The sequence below is a fragment of the Plasmodium knowlesi genome (assembly GCF_000006355.2).
Source record: "Plasmodium knowlesi strain H genome assembly, chromosome: 5".
In the NCBI taxonomy this organism is placed as follows: Eukaryota; Apicomplexa; class Aconoidasida; order Haemosporida; family Plasmodiidae; genus Plasmodium; species Plasmodium knowlesi.
Genome location: NC_011906.2, coordinates 533,416 through 554,547, shown reverse-complemented (window position 1 = coordinate 554,547; position 21,132 = coordinate 533,416). Strand labels below are relative to the sequence as shown.

Sequence of the window (21,132 nt, the reverse complement as noted above, 5' to 3'; positions counted from 1 at the left end):
GGGCACAATTAACCTTTTCTCTTTTAATTGACATGTATGCAAAAGTGCTTACATATTATTCATACATTGTGTGTATGTACATGTGTGTAATTAAAAATTTGACTCTTTCCGCTCCCCTTGCTCGTTTGTGTGTTTTATTCATGTGCGTGTTGGGGAGGGACTGTCCATTTGCTCCCTCCCATATATAGTGACACGTCAACAACTTTATATATGCCTATCATTATGTTCCAATTTTGCATTCGCATAAGCGTTGCTTTTTAAGAGAATAAAAAAAAAAAAAAAAAAAAAAAAAAAACACAATACGTATGGACGTACCAAAATGAAGTTGCAAAAAAATGGGAAATGCTACTAGGATAAGTAGTGTGTCTCGTATATGTACTGTACCTTGCAGGTGAAGGTAGCACTTATGTTGTGCGGGTCTCTTCCCCTCACCCTTCTGGTGAACAGTCAAATTGAAAGATTAACCCACGTAATTACAGGTTGCCTAGTTTTCAATGATCACTGGATCCCCTGTTGGATATTCTGAATGTAGTCGTACATAATCGTCGTTATGTTGTTGTATGCCTGATGGATTTTATTTATCATGAAAATGCTGGCATCGTTATCGCTTTTATCAAGTTTCAGGCGCTTCCTGCGGGAAAGGGGGAGGTGATGGACAGACAAACATGTAGTCATGGTGGGGAAGGCGATGAAACGGCGTGCCTCTTTCGGATATAGACCCCTTCAGTAGTGCATGCTTTCCTTTTTTTTTTTTTTTTTTTTTTTTTTATTATTCCCATCGACTGATCTCACCTCAACTTCTCCACCGTGTTGTACTTAAAGCAATTGATGTCCGAGTGGGACAGACTCAGAATGGACGAAATGAGCCAGTCGCTCTTTTCCCTCAGGAGCAGGTACCTACGCGGTGTACAAAAGGGGGTGGGGGTGGGAAAAAATATAATAAAATAAAATACAGTAATATCTGTGCTTGTATAATGAATGAACGACTCACAGCGAATCGGTCTCAAAACCAACAAAGTGGAATAATCAACGGTGCGCACATGGAGGGAGAAGCTTTCCTTACCCCTTGACAACCAACTGGATGTAGGTAAAAATAAAATACTGCTTCTTCTGACTTTTGATGGTGAGGAGCATGATCATTTCTCTCGTTAACTTAAAAGGGGCCAGTTCAAAGTTTATTGAGATGCCTAAAAAAAAAAAAAAGGGGGGGGGAGGAAAAAGACACATGTGAGATTGTTGACTTATGGATATGCACATGTGTATTGTTCAAACAGGCAGGATGACATTTTCCCCTCATGAGCTAGATTGTTTACCCGGGTAGATATTCAAGATATAACCAAAGTCTATGTGGATAATATTTCCGTAATCATCAAACAGTAAGTTCCCGTTGTGTCTATCCTTCACTTGCAAAACAAAAGACAGAAGGGAGTAAGCAGCCAAAGAGCAGATAAAATTTTTCAAAGCATATATATACGTGTTCATGTGAGAAAATTTCAAGTGGTAAAACTTTATTATATTTTTATATTTCCTTCCTATTTCATGTCTGCTTTTTGTATTTGCTAATACTTCAATTACTGCCCCGAAATTTTCGAATTTTTTTCTTTTTTTTTTTTTTTTTTTTTTGGTCAATGTTTCTACTTGTTTGGAGTACCCGCTAACGTGTTCTGGTACGTATGGAATTATGGTTCGTTCGAAGTGCTCCTTTTGCGGGGCATCTCTGCTTTGCTTTATTTCTTGTTTCTCTCCGTTCCCACGGTCACTGCGTTTGACTGGGGAGTGTGGCTCTTCCCTCAGGGGGGTATTCTCATCACCCTGGTCGGTGGTGCCTCGCGGGATGGTACTGTTTTTAGGGCGATCCCTTTTACTTGTGTTTCCTTCGGAGAAATCCTTTTTGCTCACTTCCCCCTTGGCTCCCCCCTCGTTGCGTTGTTCGTTGCGTTCATCGTTGCGTTCATCGTTGCGTTTATCGTTACTCTCATCGTTACGCTGATCGTTGCGCCCCTTTTTCCTCCTCCCGAAGAGACGGAAGGAGAAGGAAAATTTGCGCCCATTCTGCGTCTTTGCCTCATTCTCGGCGGACCTGCCATTGTGTTCCCCCTCCGCCCCCTTCACATGTACGTTGCTATACTTATTCGTTACGATGTTGTAAGGAAATAAATTATAAAAAGATTTATAGTCACTTAGGATGTGGATGAAAATGTGAATTATCTGTATGACCAGTTTGTCTTGCCTCACATCATCATTAACTTTGTATATATATGAAACATCCTGGCAATTGAGGTTCCTTTGGGGGCAGGTCAAAAGGCCACTCTGTAAAGACGGGAGAGTTAAACTGCTGCTACCTTCCATATGTTGTTTTGCCAACTTTACGCTTCTTTTTACACAATCGGTTTTTGCATGTTCGTATGTCCCTAAACCCCCCTTATGTTCCTCTCTGGATAAGTAATAAGAATGTAATCTTTTTTTGGTACCACTCCTCGTATCCTCTTCCGGTGTTTTTTCTCCTTCGACAAATAAACTTCGATCGTTCTTCTTCGATGGAGGAGCATTATCCGAGGCACCATTGGAAATTGCCATCCTGACATTTGGAAGAGACCACATGCGATGGTACTTCCGTTCGTTCGCCCCATGGTCCGATGGCATCACCTCCTTTGAATGACTGCCTGGAATACATCCAAGTGTGGTTCCACTCATGGGAGTATCTATTACAAGTTGCTCTTTCTTGAATGTCTTGAAGGTTAACAGAATGGGCGTCCTCGTGGCAGACATAAGAATCTTCACCTCATCGGATACGCCCCAAACGATATTGTTGCTAGTCAGTAGTTTTATCTTCCGCACATCCATATTGTTGAAAAAATTCTGCATTTCCATTTTTACAAAATCCTCTTGAATATTTTTGTCCAACTGGGCTGCTCGCTGACTTGTGTAAAAAACATAATTATGAAAACGACACGATTCTATCAGTGCCTTCCTATTTTTCTCACTCAAATTTTGGACCAATAATTTTTTTATAAGAAAGCACTTTATGGAAAGAACGTGTGATTTCTTCACGTAACTTTGGTACTTAAAAAAAATAAAATTATTGATGTTGATTTCTTTTTGATGCTTGCTACCACTTGTGGTGTTGTCTCCATGTTTGTCAGTTCTTCCTGCTCCCGTGGGAGGGTTTCTTTTACTCTTTGGAAAGAGTAGCATGAGCAGGTTTTTCAGTGGGTTCGTCCTACGGGCAAACATCTCTGTGTTGAAGAGCACACACTGGTGATGCATGTGTTGTTCGTCCAGCGTGCTTACAATGTGTTTGTCATCCCAAGCACTCACAATGCGCGTTTCTTCCTCGCGTCCACCATCGGTGAGTTCCTGAATTCCGTGATGCCTCTTCCCTTCGTAAGGGGAGGAGGAGGCAAAGTCAACCAAATACTCATCATCAATGTAAGTGTGCAAATTCAAAAAGAACTGATATAGAAAGAGGAAAGACTGCAGGGAGAAAAAAACGATGAAGAAAAAAACTCGGTTCCCTAGATCCACCTTCAAGTACTCAAAGAGCTGCAAATAAATACAATTTGTGATGGTGCTTTTCTTGTACCAATACAGCAAATTGCTAACCGCCAGCGTTCTTTGGAAGAGACCATACTGTGGATGACTGTACAGAATTTTCATTATATCATTAAGGCTCAACTGATTACAGTGCAGAAATAAAATATTAGAAATAGGAACGTATGTAAGCTTATTCTTCTTCAGTAAAAATAAGTTATATTTGTTCAGAGTTAATTTGTTGCTTATGCTGACTTGTATCAAGTACTGATGGAGAATATTCATGAGATCCTTATAAAGGTACATGCATAGATAGTTTGTCATTTTGTGAACTGCGCTGTTTACACAATTTAACACCCTCACTATGAAGGTAGAGTACAGCTTGGGGTTGTTATGCATGTGTCTCTTGATGTACTTCACCACCATGAATAAGGAATACTTTTCAATGTCTTCATTCACTTCCTTCACGTCCATATTAAAAAGAGAGTTGTAAAAATGCAAATTTAAGTATACATATATATATTCTATCTTTTTAAAAAGCTTATAAAATGTCGATAAATTATGTCTGTAGTAGTATGAGTACAGTGCCTTGAGCAACCCTCTCCCCACTTTTACCTTATGCCCAAACATTTCAAAATGCCTTCTATAGAAGATGTTAAAGTTGGAATGCAGCGAAGTATAACTGAATATGTTACTAATGTAACCACTGATTTTTTTCTCCTTGTAATTATTGTTAAAAGTTATGAATAGTTGTTTTATCTGATCCATGTTTTCCTCTTCAAGATTGCCTTGCTCCATTCTGAGTAGATCATTCATGACATTGTTTTTCATCCTCCTACATTGCTGTTTCACAAACAGGTTATTAATTCGGACCGGATCACTTGCACGATAAACAGAAGAAGCGTTTCCCCTTTCGTTGTATGCGCTTCCATCGGAGGGGTCTCCCTCTCCCCTCTTTCGTCGAAAGAAAAATCTCCGCATGTTCCATTTGGACTTCCCACTAGGTCTATGCTCATCCTCATGATCCTCGTCAATATGATAAATTCCATCATAGTAGTAAAAGGCATTTCCGTTGGTCGATCTAATTGCTTCACTTTGGTCTCCTTTTTTCTTTCCCTTGTTTTTCCTTTTCTCCTTCTTCTTCTTCTCCTTTTTTTTTTTTTTTTCTTTCTCCTTTTCCTTCTCCTTCTTTCTCTTTTTCTTCTTCATTCTTGCCAACTTGGCTTTATACTTGTCCGACAAAATTTTATAATTGTGAAAGTAGTTAATCGTGGGCTCCTTAATTTTGCAGCTTTTCTTCGACACGCTTTTCTCAGCAAACAGATAATTGTTAATGGACAGATTTTTGCTGCTTTTTGAAGAATCGTGTTTTTTCCTTCTCCTCAGGAAGAAGGTCATTCTCCTCACACTTCTCTTCTTCCTCCTACTACTTTTACCTTTGCTTTTTTCCTTCTTTCCCCTTCTCGTTTTTCTGCTATCATCGCTGCTGTCGCTATCGCTATCCCTGCCGCTTACCACATCGAGGGATGTAGTTCTCCGAATTCTCGCACCCCGCTTCATTTTCTCAGAGCAATCGTCGCCCTCCTCCTCAGGCACATCGCGTGTACTTAAGGAACTTCCACCGTTGGCACTCTCCTCATACGTCAAGTAATCCGAATGGTAAGCACTTCCATCCACATCTCTTCTGTGCTTTCGCTCCGAAATAGCTGTGACATTATTGCAATTACTTCCCGAATGGACAATATGAGTTCCATTCTGGTAACTATTCTTCTTCTTCGCCTCGCTATTTTCCAAACAGACATACTTTATATTATTGAAGATACACATATCTGTGAACAACTTACACTTGTATAGGTTGATGTAGATGCTCTCTGCAAGATGTAGAGTGCTCATAATCATGAAGTCAAGGTTAAGTAAATGCCTCGTGTTGATAACAATTTCGTTCTTAACTTTAGATCTATTCATACTCTCCATCTCTTTTTTCCTCGTAAGCCTTGTATAAGTAAATAGGCAGAACCTTCTCTTCTTCATATCCTTATATTTGTACTTGAGTTCGTACATGTACATCAGACAATTGTAAACTAAATTGCACACATGGATGTACTTGTTTATACACATGCAGCGAAGCTCTTCCTTCAAGTGGTAATCATACAGCCTTCTTTTATTTCCTTTCTGGTAAGCCAGCAGATACTTGTACGCCTTCAGAAGCTCCACGTCTTTCTCCCTCAACCTCCGCGCGCAAAGCTCACCCTCATCGCCACCATCGCGGTGTTGACTGGGTTGGCCTGGTTGAACAGATTGGCCCTCTCTGTCATAAATACCGTAGTCCTCTCCCCTCATGTTCACAACCCTTTCGGCGGTGGAAGAATCTCTGACCAGATTTTTCCCGCCCCATTCGTTGTTCGCTCCGCAGGAACTACACTTGGCATGCTCCTCCGCATCTACAGAATCGCCATAATAGGAGTAACCATTTCGCATTTTCTTCTTCACCTGTTCTTTCGCCCCTCCCCCTCCCTTTTTGTTGCCCATTCGAGTTACTTTATTTTTAAAATAGGAAATAATCCCTCCAATGTACTTTCCAGTGGGCTTACTATGCTCCTCATTCGCTTTCCCATTTTCCGTTTTGGAGCCATTCTTCCGCACGGGAGTGGACACATCCCGACTGAGTTTTCTATCTCTACTGTGAGAATTTTTCTCTTCCAGTGTGAGCTTCTCCCCGGAAGAATGATCCCCCTCTTGTGCATCAATCTCCTCGAAATGTCCATTCGTTCGATTCTCACCAAAATGAATTACTTCCTCATCAATTTTTCTAATGCCTCTGCTCATATGGGTTTCCGTCTCAAGGGGGTCTATACCACCTGCATGTTCGACCGAAACGGCCATCTCCTTATTCCTTTCTCTACTGTAAAACATTTCGAAATATCCTCCTTGCGATATCTTCCCTTCTCTGTTCGAATCCTTCACAGCGATGGTGTCTTCACCACCACTGCCACTTAGATGATTATATACCTTTCTTCTGTTCCTCTTTCCAAGGAAGCTCTGGGCATTGACAATTCCGGTCGAAGGGCCCATAGTAACTCCGCTTACTGCGTCTTCCTTCGACACCCCCCTCACAGTGGCCTTCCCCTTCCTGCTATGACGCACAAAATCCAAATCCACGGGGAGGGCGTTCCTATCGTAGCATCCAATAGAATACTTATTCGCGCAGTTGACGCAATAAATGTCTGGCAAGACATTCTCAAAATTGTAAAAAAAAAAACACAGAAATAGAAATCCCTTCTGGAGGAGTAACTTGTTAAAATCAAAGATATCACCAATACACACAGTGCTCACCTGATTCTTCAAATTTAGAAACGTTCTCTTCCTCTGTCGACACCTACTCATCTCAAACATGTATATATTGAAAAAGGAAAAAAAATTACGCAAGCTGTAGTCGTAAAGGAAGTAACTATATTTGTATTTCCCATACAGATCAATTAAATAGTTATAGGAGTGGAAAAAGTTAGAAGTGTAATTGAAAATCTCCACAACTGATAAAAATACGCTGCATAGAAAGTAGTAATTCATCTTGAGCGCTTTAAAATTATACAAATAAATATTGTTCATGCTCTGTATATGCTGGGTACCGTACATGTCCCTTATGTTTGCATTTTCGTAGAGGTAAGAAGTTAGAAAAAGAGAAATGGTCGACATGTCCTTGAAGCAATCCAAAAGGTAAAAGATGTTCTTCATGCTTATCTCGAAGTAATCTTTCATGTATTGCTTCGTTTTTTTCTTTAGCACTTCCTTCACCTCTTTAAATGCGTCTTTGTAGATGTAGTCGTCGTACTCGCTCAGGCTACCATCACTGTCGCCCTCCGCAGGGCGCTCCAAGGTGGTCTTCCCACGATGGACGCTACTACAACTACGTTCTACATCGATGTCCTTCCTTCCTACGCCTACTATGCCTCCCGCCCCGAAGCAGTCAAATTTCTCATCGGCTACCTTCTTATAATTGTGGAAATATAAATTAGCGCTCCGGTAAAAACTGAGGTGGTAGAAAGTTTTCATATTTTGCAACGCGTTCAAATAATTGACCAAGCGATACATGTAGCCATTTCTGAAAATGCCTTTCATTTCCTTAATCATAGAGAAGGAGCTATAATTTAATGTCAGAAGGGTCCTACTGAAGAGGAGACAAAACTCCAACGTGACCACCAAATAGTTACACAAATACGGAATATTTAAAAAATATATCTGAAGAATTCTGTTCATTAGATAATGCTTGTACTTTTCTAGCAGGTTGATCTTCCTTTGCACTATTTTATTTTCTATCAGATTTATATTATGATACGTCAGGGATAAGTAGTTCGTGAATAACAATAGAAGAAGTATGTTATTAATAAGGGTTGTGTACCTCTCCAGAACGTATTTATGTGGCACACCGCTACGAAATAGGTTCCTATTTATTTGTACCTTGCTCTCTCTTATATAGTCATTCACGTAACGCTTAATCATAAGCAGGTCGCTTTGAAGGAATCTCCTCTCTGCTCTGCTCAGGTGAGAGAGTATACAGTGTGCTCTCCGCCTCTGTAGATGATCCGGCACTATCCCCTCCACAGCGTCCTTCCCGGCACAGTCGGTGTGCTCCCCCCGTACTGACGCTAACCCCCCACAACGATCCACCAGATAATTCCCTATCGATATGGACCTTGCAGTCATCATGGCTAGCATCTTCACAATTTTGTAGAAGACAAAAAAGTAGTAATTGAAAAAGGCGTACTTGTAGTTATACACGGACAGGATGGTAGACAGAGTATACAATACGTATATATATTTGTTCTTAATACTAAGTTTGGAGATGTTACAATTTCGTGTGTCAGTAGCGTTTCTTCCCAGAGTGTCATTCATTCCGATGGTAGCGCTCCCACCAAAGGAGTTATTCACAATGGTATCCACATTAACGCTGTAGATACTTTTAAATCGTTTGCTCTTCTTTCTGAAAATGTTATAATAAAAATAGAAAAAATAAAACTTGAAGTTCTTCTTAATAATTTTTGAAATGATATACATGTAGTTATTATTCAATGTATCCATGTTCAGGTTATTTATGTTGGTCGTTAGAAAGATGGTGATGATAAAATTGATCGTGTTCATGTATTCCTTGATGTGTTTTTTGTTGTAGACCATTTTCTTGCTTATCTTAACATCGTATAGGTTACAAATAAATGTGTTTCCTCCCCTGATTTTTTTTAAAACCTTGAAATAGTTGGACTCGTTATTTTGTGTCTCGCTTGGCATCACACGGCGTGCGCGTCGTGACTGCTCCGGCCGATGTGCCCGATCCATTCGGAGCGATTTGTGAGATTCATAACTGGTGTTCTCAAAGAACTCGCTAAACTCCTTATTTGTCTGAAAGAAGTTGGAGTTTATTTTCCTCCTCCTTCGGCCGATTATACCATGGTTAGAGCGCGAACCTTTGAATGCTGTCTTTCGGCTGCGGCTCCTCTTCGTAAAACTCCTTTTGTCGATCGACAAGGGGGTGCTCCTCACCCGTGGGGCAGAACCGTCTTTGTGTTTTTCTCCCTTGAGTAGCTCTGTTGCCTCAGCTCCCACGGAACCATTTGAAAGAGCGCTTATCCCTTGGGTGCCCTTGTCTCTGCGGTCAGCGCATGAGGAAGACAACCGCTTGGCCCCGCGCAATTCAGACGTGCCCCCGTAGTAACAACCCCCATCAATATCATCACCATCGTCACTATCGTCATTGTTGTCGTCTTCCCTGCCCCGATATCTCTTTACATACTTGTTAACACAGAAAATGTAAAACTCGTAGTAGAAAAAAGAGTAGAGATTTAGAAAAAACTTGCAGCAATTTAGCATCTTCAAAAAGAGGAGATAATTTATAGTAATATACAAATTGACTTTGTAAATAATTTTTATCATGGTGCTCTTTTTCTTATCGATAAAATTTTTAAATTTTTTCTTCTCCTCATAAATCATCTTGGAAAATGCATAGTCCAGGCTGCTCTTCTCGAGGTTCTTCAAAAAACAAGTGAGAAAATTTCCATCCAATAGAACGTTAAACTTCAACTTGAACATCTGGTCAAATATAAAATAAATGTAATTCCTGATGATCTTATTATAGCTCATTATATTCATTTGTAAAAAAAAAGTGGAGAAGATAACGCTGTAGTCGTGAAATTCTCTCATGTCATGTAGGAAAATGTACACTTTAAAATCAATTAACTTTTTTACATTTTTGTGGATATATTTATTTCTGAAAATGGCCTTATCGATAAGTAGGTACAGAGAGTATAGAATATATTCCTTCCTCCTCATACTTTCTATGTAATGCATTATGATAACGTACAATTTCTCCACATCATTACTATTAACCTGTAGCTGATCATTATTCTCCGTTCGATCTTCTTTGATGGATTTTATAATTTCTAGATTACACACACTATGTATGTTGTTCCTGTTTAAATATTTTACACTCAGAATAGGAGTTATTTCTGCTATTTTCCTCTTCAACATATCTATTTCATCCCCATGGAGATAATCCTTCTCGTATATTTCGTAATAAAGTAATGTGAAGTACAGTTTGTAAAAGTACAGAGATAGCATCGCTACATATTTGTTGTACTTCTTCACATCTTGGTACAGATAGTGGAAGGTGTTGCTGAACAGGTGTGTCTTTAACCGGTCCACTGTCCCCATCAATATCTTTAGGGCTGCCTTTCGATTGCTCGTTCTTTGCAGCAGGGGGTACTTACCCAGTGGGACCTTACCCCCCCCAACTCCTACCCTCTTCATTTCACCCATCACATCTTCCTCCACTCGACCGTATTCCCTTGCCACTCCTTGTAGGAGAATTCTGCTCACGGCACTACCCCCCACAGGGCAAGCCTTACCTCCATCGCGTCTTTCCTGCCATGTGTTTTTCCCGTATTTGGTGGGGTCCCCTTTCTCACCCACTTCCACTGCGTTATTTAAGCAGTCTGCAGTTCCCGCTGCTGTCATTTCTGTTGCCATTTCTGTTGCCATTTCTGTTGCCGCCACTGTTGTTGCCATTTCTGTTGCCGCCACCGTTGTTGCCATTTTTGCTGCCATTTCAGCTTCCTTCCCTGTCGTGCTGGCTCCTCCCCCCACGCGCAGGACATCCCTCCGCGACAGAGGCTTCCGCTCCACGAACGAAATTAGAAAAAGAAGCAGCGCACAAATGTATTTGTATATGTGTACATACGGAATTACACTGTCGAAGGACTTCAAAATGAGAAGGAAAAAGCGACTCATATGTTCACCAGGGTCTTTCCTACAAACGCAATAATTGTAATTTATAAATAAAAAGTGCAGCAGCATATTTCCTTCTTCTTTTTCTCTTCTCTTCTGTCTGGAATATATACACACATTACTGTCCCAAAAATCTTTAACGATGTTTTCACTTTTCCAGTGCCCCTTTAAATCGGTTTTTCCAAATCCTTCCAGTGAGTGGACAGAGCCATTGCCCACAGGGTGGCCATACAGATCGTTTGGTGCGGGCTTCATCTTCTTTATCTTGTCCTTAAGGTTCAAGCTTATATTAAAAATAGCTTTTTTGTTTAGCTGTTTTTTCTTAAGCAAAAAGTACTCATTAATATAATCATTCAGATTGTGCAAAAATTTTAAATTAAATAGAAAGTTCATATAATAATGTTCATTATCAAAGTAGGAGATTTTGTAATTAAAAATTTTCCTCAGCAAGGTGTAATTTGAATAGCTGTACTTTCTTTCTATATTTGAAATGACAAAACTTTTATTAGTGAAGAAAAAATTTTTTTTTTTTTTCTTGTCACTCCCTTTTTTTTTGTTACTATATAGGCTAAACATTCGATTAAAAAATGTCACATTCTCTATCAGGTGTTTCTTCTTTTTTGTCATATGGCTCCTCACAAAGGAGCTGAAGTTATACTTAAACATGGGTTTATACGTAAAAATATTATTACAATAATAGTGCAATTTGTTAATGTATATTGCTAGATAGTTCTTACAGTTGCTCTCCACATCATCTTGGACCCTTTTCTTTTTCTTTCTTTTTATTAGCTGAGACAGCAGATGCTTCATCAGTAATGGGAAGTAACACTTGGTGTAGATTTCTTCCCTTCCTCTGACATCTCCTCGGCTGCAGCGCGGATTGCTCCTATTGGTACTGCTCCTGCTGAGGCGCTTCAGCAGATCCAATTCATCCTTCACCTCCTCACCATCCGTCCTATTCGAAGTGCTTCCCACACACACGGCACCATCCGGCACATCTCCCATCCCCCCCGATGACAGCCCACTCAAATGGGCCCAATTCAACTTCATGTACCTATTCACCTGGATGACAAAACTGTTCTTTTCGTTTACAATCAAATTTGCACTACTCAGGGAGGCTTCCCTCAATACACGATCCCCATGGGATGTTAATACATCAGTGTGACTATACCCACGTTGAGGTTCCTCATTCTGTTCGGTTCGATCTGCCTCCTCCAAACAGTTCACACGGGGAATACTATTCTCCTTCCACCCGATAATGGCACATCCTTTTATCTTCCCACCATATATCCCTACCATTGTTTGAAAAAATTTACTTAATTTTTTATCATTCCAAAGGAGGCATTTCAAAATGGTGAAGGCGTAATGTCCCATCGTTGCACTTTTCATCACATTTTTCAACACGACGTCAAAGAAAAATATAGACAGGTTTACAATTCGAGTGACTTCCATTTCTCCGATGTGGATACGTAGCATTTTCTTTACGAGGGAAAATTTATTACATCCCAAAATGGTTCGCACCTCATTTGGAGTTACATGAAGAAGGAGGATTAGAACTAGATATATTTCGTACAGGTTAAAAATGCAGCTGTTCAGCAAGTACATGTAGGTCGTATTGGTAGAACCTGAGGTGTTGAATTCTCCTCTTCTCTCTCGTATTTTCCTTTTATCACTTCGGTTTATTATATAAAAAAGGGTGTTACAGTAGTACTCATAAAGGTGGAACATCCGATCGTATATCATCATCATATTATTCTTGCACTTCCTGTCTTCTCCCCCCTTAAGAATGAGGAAAGCTTCCTCCAATGTTGACTTGGTTACTCTCCGTATCGTCTCGTGCAAATAGACGGTTAAATAAATTCTGTCCTTCTTCACTAATAATATTTCCACCAATCGAAGTAGCTTCAAAAATACAAATTGGCTAACCGTTTTACTGTGCATCAGGAGGATGCTGTCCTTCTTTCCATTTTTCTGATCCGCTATGAGACTACCCTCATTATGTAGGCTCGACGGAGGAGACACCTCTCTCCTCCTCAACTTCATCAAATGATCTTCTTCCCCCTGTGCACATAGCAAGTGGCGCTCCACGGTGTTCTTCACAACATTGAGGAGGGTAACACTGCAAAAGGGGCTCTTTCCATTATTCAAAATATATCTCTCGACGTGCTTCAAAATTTTAAGCTTCCCCATATAATCACACACAAAGCTAATCATGTTCTGGTAATACAGCAACAACACATTGGCATCTTTGCCATTTCTTCCCAGGTAGTATAAATATTTGCTAATAAAAAATTCAGACACATGGTACACATAATCATAAAAACAAATAAACAATTTTTCTGTTTTGGAATTGTCCTTTATATGACAAAAAAAGTAAATAATTAAAAAAATAAACTTTGAAATAATATACAACTTTTCTTCATTTAAAACTTGATAAATTTTATACTTGTAAATATTAATTAAAAAAGTTAATAATATTTTTAAATGATTGAGAGTTATTAATTTTTCCAATTGATTTCTTTTTTTTTTTTCGTATACAAATTTTTGTAGCGTCAGAAATGTACGTACGTGCATATGCTCAATAAATAACTGAAGGGAGGAGGTGTCTTCTTTCTTCTTCCTACTGAGCGATACGAAATAGGAGATATGGGTGATGATGTAGCTAAAGAGCAGATTCAGTTTGCTCAACCTTAGAGCCAACTCCAATTCGGATTCCTCCACATGTACGTATCCCTTCTCCTGTCTTCTCCATCTGAATCTCCTTTCCTGGAACACTTTCTCGAGGTGACCTTGGAATGATGGAAGCAGACTCAGGTAGAGTAGCAGAATGTCGTTGCGTCTACAGGGGGTGAAGGGAAAAATAAAAATGATGGGATCACATATTTATTACGAACATTCCTTTTTATATTCTTGAGTACTTCTACATACACTTGGGTACTCTTTGCGCACTTGCGCACACTGTGGGTGAGTCTCTTTCCCCTCTTCATGCCACCCATTTGGGACCTACTCCAGGTGCCTTTCCTCAAGGGAGTTACAAAGGTAAAAAATCAACGCCGTTTTCTTCCTTCCCCCCGTCCCAAAGGGGACCACATGCTTAAATATGTTCTCTATGTTGACATCCTTCAGGGCCTACCACGCGTAGGAAAAAAATAAAATAAAAATAAAGGGGGAAATACGTTAAAATGTTGCAACATCGTGCAGGAATGAGCTTCATAATGGGAAAACATCACTCGCAATAAAAGCTTCTCTATATAATCATCGGCATACAAAAATCCCATGTGTAAGCACAAGTTGTTCGCCTGCTCTACACAGCGTGCATATTACTCTGTGTCTTTCCTCCATTTTGTTTCTCCCCATGATGGGCTGATCTCCAATATATTCTCTCCTTGGTGGAGAAATACAACGCCGGGGCGTGGGGCTCTGCTTCTTATCTTCCTACTCCGTCATCCAGTCGGACGAATTGATAAATACAAAAAAAAGGAAGAAAAAAAGAGGAGAGCGACACATACACACACAAAAAAAAAAAAAAATTAACAGGAACAAAAAAATAAAATAAATAAATAAATAAATAAAAGAAAGAAAAGAAAGTTAAATAAAATAAAGAACAAACGATGCGTTTATCAAATGGTGCGTAAGAATTGATCACACGAGGGACAAACAATACGATGAAGCGGCGAAACGACAACACTATGTGCGGTGCCACAGCTAAATCACAAAATTGCAAAGTCGCAAATTAATCAAATGGGTCAAACGGAAAAGCGTAAAAGAACGTCACAAGAAGGTGAAAAAGGGGCGCATATCGGGGTGGCGGCCTCAAAACGAAAAAAAAAAAAATTCTCCACCGGGTGTATGTATATATACACACCTATGTACACAAAGTGGGGGGCAAAAAAAAAGGGGGCAACCAATCAACCGCGAAATTAACTTCCGCCAGAATGAGAGGGAAAGGTGATTCAACGCAACATCACCGCAGAGACGCACAAGCGTGATGGCATAATCACATAACTTATCGCAAGGTAACACGTAAGGACCCCTAGCAAGATTAACAAAAAGGAATTGTCTTATGTAAAAATGGCACCCATTTAGGGTTAACAACAACGCGGCTGCAATTTCTTCACACAAAAAAAGTAAAAAAAAAAAAAAAAAAATTGCTCTTTATTTACTTGTTATCTGGGTATTTTTCTTTTATCTTCCATATAAAATTGTTTTGTCTCCTTTTCATTTTTCCCTCCTACGGTTAGTTACTCACCATGCGATACAGCGTAGCAGTGGAATGATGCACGCGGAGGTATACATATAAACAAGCCCACACATGTACAAAGGCCAATTGACGAAGGCTGCGTCCATCAATGTTGCTTCCCACCAGTGTTTGTTTTCCACCCGTGGGTTCAAATTAGTGCGAGCTGACACACACACACAGGCACGCACAAGAGTGGAAGTATTCCTCCTTTCTTATTTTATTCCTCCTTTCTTATTTTATTCCTCCTTTCTTATTTTATTCCTCCCCTCCTTGCTTTTTCTTCCTTTCTGTAATTATATTATTTCCTATTTCTCTTTGCTATAATTTGCCAAATTATGATAAAAAAAAAAAAAAAAAAAAAAAAAAAAAGGAAGATGCCGCTAGGCTAAAGCATTTTTGTCATTTTTCCACCTCCAGCTGATTCTTAAATTGTACCCCTGCATGTAGGGGTTGCTTTCCGCTAAGAAGGTTGCACGTGACAACTTCTGTAATATTCGTGCAGGTGCATAGGAAGGTGCCTGCAAGTGCGTATAGGTATACGTGAAAACGTGGTACACATGTATGCCCTGTTGGGCCTCACGCCCAGCATATGACACACATAAAGTACGCACAAAAAAAGAGCGACGAACGCGGAAAATTCGCGGAAATTATGCAGATTCGCGGATTTCAAATGATCTTCATTTGGGTAGCATAAACTGGTGGAAAGGGGAAAATAAACAAAACTCTCTGTGCACATTTCTGTTCTTTACCTGCTGGGGCGCATTTGTCAATAAGGAAAAAGGCAAAATGGCCCAACGGAAGAAAAAAATGTACGATATCTTCCTTTTTTTTTTTTTTTTTTTTTTTTTTTTTTTTACTTTTTTTTCCGTTGCGAGCTGTCATTTATTTTTTCGCGTATGTGTACATGCATACGCACGCATCTTCTTTTGTATAACTTTTCTCGAACCTTACATTTTATAGCGGGAGCGTAAACTATTTCCCACCCCACACCCGCGGCATATTCCACACCAAGTCGTCCAACAGTTTGCGCTCTTGAGAAGGACGAGCCGCCACACGCGTATATGCAGCTATATATATGAAAATACATTTACGTATCCATTTATTATATGTATTCATTATTTACCAACTTCCGCCAAATAGGAAGACTTTCCCTCAGTTGCGAATGCAAACTGATCGTATTTTTTCGTTAAACATCATGCAAAATCAAAATTCGTCCGTCCTTTGGGTGATCGCCAAGTTGCTGTCGCCCTGGCGCCATCGTTACGTTTAAAGTATTACGCTTTTTCTGATCACCGTTTGAATTTTCCCCCTTTACAGAAAACTGCCGCAAGTTTCTCCGTTGTGTGGATTTTTTTTTTTTGTGTACAATTTTCTTTCGCCCGGCCGGAGGTGCCACGCTGCGTGGTTACGCATACGTGGAGGTGAATCAAAGGTTGTGCCTTATATTATTATATGCATGTATTATGTATTTTTATGTTTACGCTTATATTTTTTTTTTTTTTTTTTCTTTTCTTTTTTTTTTTTTTCTGCGCGACTTTGCATACCTTTTTTAGCATTCTTGTATGAACTTTTCCCGCGTGTCAACAAAACCTTTTCGCCTTTCTTGACGCAACGACGGATCGGGTGGTATACCCAATTTTACGATCGCATAGGCAGTTATGTATTTGCAAAAAGTTGCAACCCTTTCGCCTTCCTTAGCAAGGGATAAACATTTTCTGCTCCTTAATTTTTTTTTTACCTCTTTTTGCTTAAACCCTTTTTTAGAGGGGAACTCATACATTAACTGAAAAAGCAGCGATTTCTTACGGAGCGATTCCTACAGGTCCTTCCCATTTTTTGCTAAAGCGGCAAATGGCGTTATACCGGCGAGTCGGTGACTGAACAGGCGAAGAGACGACATGACTTTCTGAGGCCGCGGCGCTACCTCCCCCCCCCCCCCCCCCTCAAACGCGACATTTTTCTCTTCCCTCATTTTACATATCACTCGACGGGCTTCCAACCGAGGCGACTCCCGCATACGTGAATGCAGAAGTATATAAACATACATATAAATACATACGCATACAGTAAACTGAACCTTGGACGATTTTATTACCCAAACTAGTCACTCCGTCGGCATATCAAAGACCAAACGTGGTACTGACAACCCGTGCGCAACACCCCCTCTACGAGAACATGGACGAAGGAGATCACAGCGACAAGGAGAGCGTGGGAGAGGAAATTGTGGGGGAGGATCACGTGGAGGACAAGGACGGCAAACCCAAAAGGAGCTACGAAAAAATGGTGGAAGAAATAAAAATCGAAAACAGCAAGTCGTTCATCTCAAAAATTAGCGAACCATTATTGAAAAAAAAGTATTTTAAATATTTTCTTAAAATACTGGACTATGCGTATTATGCTAAAGTAACAGCCATGCAAATCATAAAAACAAATGAACAGATAGAAGAACGGAAAAAAAAAATTCTGAAAAACAAGTTCGTCGTCATAGGCATAACGCAGGTTGTCAAAGCCATTAGGAAAGGAGTGGATGGCATTGTCTTCCTAGCCATAGATGTATTTCCAATAGATATCATATGTCACATGCCCGTTTTTTGTGAAGAGCATAAGATACCTTACACCTTCGTTACCACAAAGAATAAATTGGCGCGCTTGTGCAAACTAAAAAGATCAGTCACTTGCTTGTTTCTCCCTAAACCTAACATAGACATTGACAAATTTGAGGCTACCGTCAATGAGTTTAGCAGTAAGAAGAAGATTAGCAACTATGCCAAGCTCTACGAGAAGATGCTCTCCGGTGTGAAGAAGAACCATCCGTTCTTTCAGTCGTAGAGTATATATTTTGGGTGGGAAAAGACACTTACCGCCCTGTAATACTTTTTTGCAGCATATTTTTCCGTGCCTATTTTAAGCGCTCCACCGGGCGTAAAACCCAATGTAGTTGGCTCCTCATCTTTAACATTTTCCTAACTTATTTTTAAGACAATATATTTTCACGATAACATATTTTCGCGACGACATATTTGCTCGACGTTATTGTTCCTCCTCTTCGGGGAAGCCTTTTTTTTTTTTTTTTTTTTTTTTTTTTTGTGCGTAATTTATCCACTTAACCATAGCGTGTGCTAAGTGTTGAGAACTTTTAACTTACCGTCAGGGTGCCCATTTGGTCCCTATCATACGGCCCATTCGGTGGGCCTTGCTGTGTTTATAGTGTCTACCTAGTTTTGCAGGATTTACCCCGCCTGGCACGTACGCCATACACGTTACACACGTAACACGCGTCACACGCGTCAAACCCTGGGCGCAGAAGGAATTGCTCCAAACGCAACTGATATTTTTACACGTTGTTTTTAAAAATGGAGAATTTATCAATTTGTTGAAAAGTTTAATATGGAAAAGGGTGTTAACTTTGGGGCGAAAAATTCGTGGAAAACACAGTTTGTTTCCATGCCAATAAGGGGGGGGGATATTTCATCTTAAGTCGACTCTTGCATGAAGTAGAAATAAGTGGGAGGATATCTCCGCTTTAGACGAAAACTCCTCTTCTTATGCTTCTGCAGGAAGCGAAGTGACAACACCGTTTTGGCGTTTCTGTTGCATTCACAAAATGGGGAAAATTATCCTCGTGATTTCATTTAAGAAGGGAGAAAATCCCATAGCTCTAGCAAGTCCACATATTTTTCGCCGACAGAGAGGTATCCAGAAAAACGCATACACACACGCATATACATTTATATGCTCTTGTGTGCATTCTCTTAAATGGATGGCTAGCTGAGCAGAAAGGTAACCACTGCCAGTAGAACGATCACGTTGCAGAAGCTGTGAAAGTCGGACGACTTCACCCCTCCGTCGGTGTGCGCATTCTGCTTACGAACGTTTCCCTCATTTGCAAGTGTTCCGCTTGGTTGTTCCAGATTCGCCTTCTCACCACTCACGTGAAGACCATCCCTCCTGTTAAACTTCTCCAAATAGTTCAGTACTTGAAAATTGCCGTCTTGCCCGTGGCTAGCAAGGTTGTCAAATGTGGAAGGCAAAAAGTAGAGCCAATTTTCCGAAAATATTTGATTTTGCTCCATTTGTAACTTTTTTATTTCTTTTATGTTTTCAATTTCTTCCGTAAGTGTCTCATTTAATGAGGCGATGTTGTTCAGAAGCTGCGTCTTAATGTCCTTCAATTTGTTTGTCTTTTCCGATATGTTTTTTACTGACTGAAGCCAGGTATGAATATCATTTTGTAATTTCTTCGAATTATCCTCGAGTATGTTAATTTCGTCATAGCTCTTTTTTTCATTATTTAATTTCTCGTTTTTCCTTATTTCTTCTTGCACATATTTCGCCAGGCTGTCATCACTCGTTTCCTCTCCATTAGCATGGGTATCCCCCAGTGTGCCATCAGTATTGTGCACACTTTCGCCTCCACTTACTTTCAACTCAGGATCGTGTGCATTTTTGTCCTTGTCTTTTAAACTCTTATGTAGCATTTTTAGCTGATCCATATGCTCTTTCAGTTCCTTTTTGTGGTCATTATTTTTCATTCCTCCTATGTGCACTTGTTCGTGGTGCCTAATTTGTGCTTCCGATGTTGTGTACGACAGGTGCTTATCCCCTGTGTGGACATCCTGGTCCGTACCCCCATCCTTTGGGCCCCTTACCTTAGGGGTAAAGAAATAATCGTACAACATCTTCCCCTTTTCACTTATATTTAATTCGTTGCATTTGGCCGGGTTGCTCTGGAGGAATATGCTTATAACCAGAATGAACGAGAGACAAACGAAAACATTCATCATATGTGTGCACAGGTAGGCGCGATGCCAAATGATTCGGGGAAAAAAAAAAAAAAAACAGCTAAAATGAAGGGGAAAAAAAAAAAAAACAGCTAAAATGAAGGGGAAAAAAAAAAAACAGCTAAAATGAAGGGGGAAAAAAAAAAACAGCTAAAATAAAGGGGAAAAAAAAAACAGCTAAAATGAAGAAAAAAAAAAAATATATATATATATAATAGGAGACGACGGGAGCAGGGAAGATACAACCCTACAGCTGTACACACTCCTGGTTGCAAAGAAGAAGAGTTGTCCTAGTCCGTCGAAGCAGTAGAGGAAAATACAGCTATGTAAAACATTCACGCACGCGGAAGTTCACTCTGCCGTACATTGCAACACTCAGTTTCTGTTCTGTTGCAAACGGCCACCTTTCATTTTGTCTATACGTATGCAACATGAGTTTGTGTGTTACGTGTGTAGTACCTCTCCATGCACATGAACGATTTTTTTTTTATTACGTCTTTTTTTAAAGATGTGTTTTCCCGCTTCATGTTATTCTCCAACTTTCAAAAAAGCAGATTAATCGGGCTGCAATTTCCTTTTGCACGAGGTGTCCTCAGCGCGTTTGCCTTCACGCGGGGAGCGAAATGGATGCAATCAATACGTCGTTTTGCACATACGGAAAAAAAAAAAAAAAAAAAAAAAAAAAACAGTAAATTTGGAGTCATCCTTTGGTGTAAAGAGCAGCGGGGGGTTTTAAATGCGCACCAAGGGAATGTCCACCTCATACACGTTGCTTCTGTTCCTCCTATTACAAATACTTCTATGTGAGTACGCACATCCTACAGTAAGTTCGTATATATGCGCAGTTTTCACCTCGTCCTCTCTGCACTTGCATGCAGGTACTCCCCTATCGCAGTGCCAACTCTATCTAGAACGGTGTACGCAAAAGATGCTTCACCAACGCATTTATTCTGCTCCCGACATGTTCATCGTTATATATGTGACACGTTAGTGACTATACACCACCACATATTTCGCGAGAAAAGCCTCCCAAAAAATTTGGCGTCCCCTTTAAAAGTAAAATGGAATTTATGCGTTTAACAAAGTTTGGCACATGACACATGCAGGTGTAGGTGTAGGCCCAAGTTGTGGTAAAAATGGCGACATATGAAAATGGATAGGCAGATACGAAGTACGCGCAGAAGGGGGAGGCCCCAAAACACGTAGTTGCACGTATGCACTGCTCAGAAATGTATTCACATGAAGCTATACAATTATAAACTTAAAAAGAAGATGTCTGACTACACACATACATAAGTTTGTGTACAA

At 40.0% G+C, this 21,132-nt stretch overlaps 3 protein-coding genes across 3 annotated transcripts; 1 reads left to right on the top strand and 2 right to left on the bottom strand.

The window, feature by feature from the left end:
* Positions 1–498: 498 nt before the first annotated feature.
* Positions 499–14,160, bottom strand: PKNH_0512600 (phosphatidylinositol 4-kinase, putative; the record flags this gene model as incomplete). The annotated part of the gene is made up of 6 exons (XM_002258221.1): positions 499–631; positions 793–897; positions 1,064–1,187; positions 1,314–13,642; positions 13,811–13,932; positions 14,128–14,160. The coding sequence occupies 6 exons, from the start codon at positions 14,158–14,160 to the stop codon at positions 499–501; spliced, it is 12,846 nt and encodes a 4,281-aa protein (XP_002258257.1).
* Positions 14,161–17,218: 3,058 nt separating this feature from the next.
* On the top strand, positions 17,219–17,872 carry PKNH_0512500 (60S ribosomal protein L7ae/L30e, putative; the record flags this gene model as incomplete). Its single annotated transcript, XM_002258220.1, has 1 exon — positions 17,219–17,872. One exon carries the CDS (start codon positions 17,219–17,221, stop codon positions 17,870–17,872), a length of 654 nt encoding a protein of 217 aa, XP_002258256.1.
* A 935-nt stretch (positions 17,873–18,807) lies between these two features.
* PKNH_0512400 (apical merozoite protein, putative) lies at positions 18,808–19,827 on the bottom strand (the record flags this gene model as incomplete). Its single annotated transcript, XM_002258219.1, has 1 exon — positions 18,808–19,827. One exon carries the CDS (start codon positions 19,825–19,827, stop codon positions 18,808–18,810), a length of 1,020 nt encoding a protein of 339 aa, XP_002258255.1.
* Positions 19,828–21,132: the final 1,305 nt, after the last annotated feature.